Source organism: Salmo trutta, chromosome 2 (assembly GCF_901001165.1).
Source record: "Salmo trutta chromosome 2, fSalTru1.1, whole genome shotgun sequence".
Classification (NCBI taxonomy): Eukaryota; Metazoa; Chordata; class Actinopteri; order Salmoniformes; family Salmonidae; genus Salmo; species Salmo trutta.
Window position 1 is genome coordinate 51,173,349 of NC_042958.1, and position 7,090 is coordinate 51,180,438.

The 7,090-nt window shown below is 44.1% G+C and overlaps 1 protein-coding gene across 1 annotated transcript in view; it reads right to left on the reverse strand.

Moving 5' to 3' along the window:
* Positions 1-6,292, reverse strand: part of LOC115163182 (glutamate receptor ionotropic, NMDA 2C-like) — a 48,383-nt gene extending 42,091 nt beyond the window's left edge. The window contains exons 1-3 of the mRNA XM_029714858.1: positions 6,097-6,292; positions 5,863-5,999; positions 5,579-5,677 (exon numbers count right to left, since the gene is read on the reverse strand). Of these exons, the coding sequence (XP_029570718.1) occupies positions 5,579-5,677; positions 5,863-5,999; positions 6,097-6,292 (432 nt within the window). The remainder of the gene's footprint in view (positions 1-5,578; positions 5,678-5,862; positions 6,000-6,096) is intronic.
* Between the last annotated feature and the right edge of the window lie 798 nt (positions 6,293-7,090).

Consider the following 7,090-nt stretch of genomic DNA (forward strand, 5'->3'; position numbering starts at 1 on the left):
TTCAACTGTTCTGCCTGCGGCTACGGAACCCTGACCTGTTCACCGGACGTGCTTGTTGCACCCTCGACAATTACTATGATTATTATTATTTGACCATGCTGGTCATTTACGAACATTTTAACATCTTGACCATGTTCTGTTATAATATCCACCCGGCACAGCCAGAAGAGGACTGGCCACCCCTCATAGCCTGGTTCCTCTCTAGGTTTCTTCCTAGGTTTTTGGCCTTTCTCAGGAGTTTTTCCTAGGGAGTTTTTCCCAGCCACCGTGCTTCTTTCACATGCATTGCTTGCTGTTTGGGGTTTTAGGCTGGGTTTCTGTACAGCACTTTGAGATTTCAGCTGATGTACGAAGGGCTATATAAATAAATTTGATTTGATTTGATTTGATTTGATTCTGCTTCCACGAGCACATCCACTGACAGTTGTGAATCTGATGCAGCCGAAGAGCTACTGGCCCCTTACCTGGGAAAGCACCGAACAACATACAGGGACGTTGGACCATCGAAGAGGCTCAAATATAATGACAACTACATTGATCTGGGGTTCACTTACATTGGGAGTAATGCCTTTCCTCAGCCACAGTGTTGTATGTGCAAAAGTACTATCTCACAACTCAATGAAACCTTCACTCTTGCATAGACATTTAGAATGAGCGAGAATTAAGACAACTTTCAAGTAGTAAGACACACACACACGCCAACAGCAAGCATTTACGATCACACACAGTCCTCCTTCCCCCTTCTATCTCTATCTTACCCTCTTTTTATTGGATTGATACATGCGTAACCTTTCCTCTTCTCATTCTTTCATCTTCCTTTCATCGTTCCATGTTTAGTGATGGATAGATCAGGGATAGAGGACAAAGGAGAAAGACAGGAACCAGAAATAGGCGGCTGAGACTGAAGAGCCGGGTCCTTTTAAACACACCAAAGACACATCATCAAAGATACATCTTTATCATCAGCGGCTGCAGGGCCATTGATAATCAAGCGGCTATTGAACCCTTTATTCTATTAATATAATCACACACACACCTCCCTCCCCACCTGTTCTTTTGTGAAATACCCTGCTGAAGAGGTTCTTTGTAGAGTTCACAAAGAACAGATACTGGAGAGGAGATCAGCCTAGATAGGAACAGGACGGATCAGGAGAGCTTTATCTACTTCATGTCATTTTCTATTCAGTGACCAGACCTGTCATGTCTCCTTGACATACAGACGGTATCAGAGGGTTCTTTTACAGTATGTCTTATGAAGAAAGCAGTCTCGCAATACTTTGGTTTTCAGTTGTTTTGTCTAATGGAGCTGCATGTATCTTAGATTTTGATTCTTATGAGAGATGTCTCCCTACACTGTCTGAGACATAGGCCTGTTAGCTGTCTCCCTACGCTGTCTGAGACATAGGCCTGTTAGCTGTCTCCTTACGCTGTCTAAGACATAGGCCTGTTAGCTGTGTCCCTACGCTGTCTGAGACATAGGCCTGTTAGCTGTCTCCCTACACTGTCTGAGACATAGGCCTGTTAACTGTCTCCCTACGCTGTCTGAGACATAGGCCTGTTAGCTGTCTCCCTACGCTGTCTGAGACATAGGCCTGTTAGCTGTCTCCCTACGCTGTCTGAGACATAGGCCTGTTAGCTGTCTCCCTACGCCGTCTGAGATATAGGCCAGTTAGCTGTCTCTTTACACTGAGAGAGAGGGAAGCAAAGAGGGAAGCAGAGAGAGAGAGAGACTCCAAAAGGGTCTAATTGAATGTTTAAAACCCCCATTTAAATAAAATTAGCACAATAAAACAATCCCCATAAAAATCTGTTGCATTGGATGCGTCTCAATCCGCCTATGTCGCACTTCCGCATCTGCAGTGAAAGTTGCTAGAGCTGTGTTTGTCAGACCACGAGACATCCCGATAATCGGCCTCCTCACAAAATCGTCTGTAGCGTCCGAACGGTTTGGCCTACAAAACTATTATGACCTCTCTATGGAAAGAGGAGACTCTCACAAACACGATGGTGTTCTCCGACCTTCACAACTGTCAAGAGACTCGTCTGAAGTCGGTACAGCCCATCTGGCGAATTCTGTCCGAATTGTTTGGGCTACCCACCAAAAGTCTAGAAACTTTCCCAGAATTCCTAAATTTAAAACAAGATCCTGGTTAAAGGATTTCCAGGACTTGTACAACCAGGATTTATGGAAATCCTAGGAATGAACTAGAATTTTGCAACCCTACCTGCAAGTCACATTATGCTAGCCTGCAAAGTGATGTGTAATTCCTATTGAAATCCAGCCAGAGTTAGGATATCCAACAGATAACATGTGTATTCACTCACAACCTGCATTCATAAGGACTTCCAGGGTTAGGAACCGTGTGAGGAGACGACTTAAACCATTTAAACTGGAACAACCATTTCAGTAACGAGGGCAAAACAAATCTATCTAAATGATTGGATTAGTTTAAAAAAAATTATGTTATTTATCTTTGAGTGGCATAATATTAATCAATAAATCACTCAATGTATATGCAAAAACACAGATAACAATTCCAAAACATCAACCTGCAGTAGCGAATGCTGGGGGAAAAAAAGTGAATTTGTTATCTTAACTTTAAAAAAAAATGTAATTGTGACTTCTCATTTAGTTTTGATTCAGTACCACATAGACATTTTAAGTAATAATGACTTTTCATTGACTTTGATTTCAACTTACTAAAAGTATTTGAGTTACAAAACTTCCTTGAGGTTTATGGTGTCGGCTACAGTTTCATATAGACACCAGATAATAGCTCTGTCATTGTGTTTGATGGCTTTCTATGTACATTCCCATCCACGCAGAGTGCTCAATCTGAGCATCAGGCTAGCCATGGGCACGTGAGTGAGTGAGAGTGTGTGTACAGTGTGTGTGTGTGTGTGTACTGTGTGTGTTGGTGGGTGCCACTGTCGGTACTATAAATACAGGGTGTTGATAACAGGTGTTAACGCCTCACATCTCTTGGGTGAGGAGAGGGGGGTGGGGGGAATGATGAAGGGATGAGATGGAAATGAGAGAAAGGAAGAGGAGGGGAACGTGGGAAAGTGAGGGATATATTAGGGACAGGGGGAGGGACAAAGTGAAAATAAAGGAGAGACGGTGAGGAAAGGGTGAGGTTCAGTCGAAACTGTAGCAATCAGGCTACTTCAACGATTACAGAACCTGAAGTAATCTGATGATCGATCATCTCTCTACACTCTAACCATCGTGCTCAACGCGTCTATCAGAACTCGTTACTGTGAAACACTGTACACATCATCATGGTAGAATATGTCTGTATTGATCTGTGTAGGGATGACTGAGTAAGTGAGGTATAGATCATTCTCAGCATTTCTCTGCTCTGTCTAATTCTCAGAGTAATTTGCTGCTTGTGTTCCCCAGCAGAACAACTCTTTCCCAGCTGTTATCTGATACTGGTCAATGGAGAGGAGGCAGAAGACATATTTCTTGTTCTGGTCTCTGCCCTATGCTGTATGTTTAGACAGAACTCTCACATTTAACTACAGACTGGTGTTAAACTGCATGTATGTAGAGGTGATGTGGTGTTGCATTGCTGTCTGAAGTGGTTTGAGTTGGTACCCTATACAACAGGGGTATTAAAATCGTACCCTACGACGTCCGGATGACTGCTGTTTTTATGTTCTACCTGGTAATTAATGGCACCCACCTGGTGTCCCGGGTCTAAATCAGTCCCTGATTAGAGTGGAAGAATTTACAAAAGCAGTGGAACGGGCTTCAAGGTCCAGATTAGAATTTGAGGGCTCCCCCTCTCCGTCATTCGACGTCGCCGGTTTACTAAACCATTGGTCCTGGCAACCATCGTTACGCGCACCTGCTCCTCATGATGAGGCACACCTGGACTCCATTTCCTCACTCATTACCTCCCCTATATCTGGCACTCACTTAGGTTTTTTCCCCAGGAAGTATTGATGTTGTTTCATGTCCATACGCGACTCTTGTTTCTTGTATTGGTTCCATGTTTATTGTATTATTAAACTCACCACCTGCACTTGCTTCCCGACTCCCAGCGTCTACGTTACAGAATACTGCCTCAACAAATGGAAGCAACAGGGATACCTACTTCCTCAACATCACGACCAGCTGGTACAACTGGGGAAGGCTATGGCAGAGGATCTTCGCATTCTTTAACATCTCGAACATACCCGAGAGGCATTGCCTCAACTAGCGTAGGATACTCTGTCATCAGCCGACCCAGCGAGCCAGCACACCAGTCCATTCAGCAGTCCGCCCAGGTCAGCGATGCCCGTTTGTCCCTCCCAGATAAATATGACGGAACCACTCCTAAATGCCGTGGCTTCCTACTCCAGTGTTCCCTCTATTTTGCGCACCAGATGGGAGCCCCCACTACTGAGAGGTCCAAGGTTGCCACGATTATTTCTCTGCTGACTGGGTGGGCGTTGGCGTGGGCTACGGCCGTCTGGGAGAGAGGAGGAGCTGGATTCGTATGAGGGGTTCATGGCTCTGTTCAGAGGTGTCTTCGATCATCCACAGGAGGTCAAAGAGGGGGGTGAGCACATATTCCAACTACGGCAGGATGACCAGATCGCTGCCAAGGACGCGCTCACCTTCCAGATTGTAGCAGCATCCAGCGGATGGATTGAGCCGACACGGCATATGCTATTCAGAAGAGGACTGCGCGAGGAAGTCCAGACAGAACTGGCATGTCGAGACGACAACCTCTCCTTGGACGCACTCATCACGATGGCCATCCATCTAGATAACCTACTTCGGGAGAGTCGGTACCCTCATCGCTTCTCTCCATCCCTCATTGACCACTCTGTATCAGAGCCTGAACCCATGGAGGTAGGGGTCACAAGCCTCACCGCGGCTGAACAACTCCCAGCATCTACGTTACAGCTATACAGATGTAGTATCTTCATTTGAGCCAGTTTGCTTCGCCAGAAAATGTATCCTATTATAATTATGTGGATTATTATTCATTAACATTTTTGTAGGTGTTGATACATTTTTCTTCTGAAATGTCAAAATGAAATTTACAAACTCTAGAAGACTTCTTAAAACTAAAATACACTACATGTTTACATTTCCTGCTATGCAGAAATATTCTCAGGAACAAAAGAGTGATCAAATTAAGATCCTACATCTGTAGGCAATTTGTCTCACCTTATGGAGATGGGTTTTAGTGGGGTACTACAGTGTGTGAAAGGCTATGGTTACTTGTGGCAGTTTCAGTGGTGTAAAGTACTTAAGTAAAAATGATTTAAAGTACTACTTAAGTAGTTTTTTGTGGTATCTGTACTTTACTTTACTATTTCTATTTTTGACAACTTTTACTTCACTACATGCCTAAAGAAAATAATATTTTTTATACTCCATACATTTTCCCGCACACCCTTTTACTTTTGATACTTAAGTATATTTAAAACCAAATACTTTTACTCAAGTAGAATTTTACTGGGTGACTTTTACTTGAGTCATTTTCTATTAAGGTATCTTTACTCAAGTATGACAGTTGGGTACTTTATCCACCACAGGGCAGTGTGGGTATAGGTACAGCATTATGTGCCATCTTACCTTGTGCGGTATGACAACGGCAGATCCTCCACTGATGCCAATGATGGGTAGAGCTGTCTGAGTCGACAGGAAGTCCAGGATCTGAGCCACTTCTGCCACCTTGGAGACAACACATGCTTTAATTAGGTCCCGTCAGAGACATACACACAGCACTTAACAGATAGAGGATGATACCACCTCCTCTGCCGTCTCATATCTATCTCATTTTTTTATCCCCAAAGAAGAGAGGTCAGTATCTGCGCTAACCTTCCACCTTGGTTGTCATGATTGATTGATTGACAGACCTGAGGTCCAGCTCCTGATCCCACATCGTCCTCGAACACGACTCCATGCAGTTTCTCTGTCGCCATGGTTTGACAGAGACGCGTCAGCAGGGCGCGAGGGTTGGTGTCATTAACCAAAACAGTGACCGGGTTCACCTCTGAGAAGAAGAACAAGAAGAAGAACTCCAAAGTCTACATAGTAAAGATCACATAAGGATTACCTTAAAGAACATACAAACTGGTAAATGTTCATACCTAGGGGAAGATCAGCGAAGTTCTCTCTGCTCAAACGACCCCTGACCTCATTCTGGTAAGCAGAGCCACTGAACATTACTGCTACATTAATAGAAGGATGGAGGATGAGAGGGCGGGAGAGGAGGGGAGGAAGGGAGGAGAGGAAGAGGAGGAAGATGAGGAGGAAAGGAGGAGGCTGTCCTGGAAGAAGACCCATTACTGCCTGAAGAAGAGTACAGAGAGAGAAATAGATGGGAAGAGGAGGAGAGAAAGATATAAAGAGAGGAAGTGAGGGTGGGACAGAGCGGTCAAAGAGAGGGGGAAGAGGGGGTTGGAGAGGAATTGAGGGTGGGACAGAGGGGTGAAAGAGAGGGTTGGAAAGGGAGAGTAGGGGATGGTGGGACAGAGGGGTCAAAGAGAGGGGGAAGAGGGGAGAGAAAGGGGGGGTTGGAAAACGAGAAAATAAGAACACTAGTCAGACATGCAAACAGCTTCAGTCTCGTGACAATAATAATACCACGTAATCCTTCAGTCTCGTGACAATAATAATACCACGTAATCCTTCAGTCTCGTGACAATAATAATACCACGTAATCCTTCAGTCTCGTGACAATAATAATACCACGTAATCCTTCAATCTCGTGACAATAATAATACCACGTAATCCTTCAGTCTCGTGACAATAATAATACCACGTAATCCTTCAGTCTCGTGACAATAATAATACCACGTAATCCTTCAGTCTCGTGACAATAATAATACCACGTAATCCTTCAGTCTCGTGACAATAATAATACCACGTAATCCTTCAGTCTCGTGACAATAATAACACCACGTAATCCTTCAGTCTCGTGACAATAATAACACCACGTAATCCTTCAGTCTCGTGACAATAATAACACCACGTAATCCTTCAGTCTCGTAACAATAATAATACCACGTAATCCTTCAGTCTCGTGACAATAATAATACCACGTAATCCTTCAGTCTCGTGACAATAATAACACCACGTAAT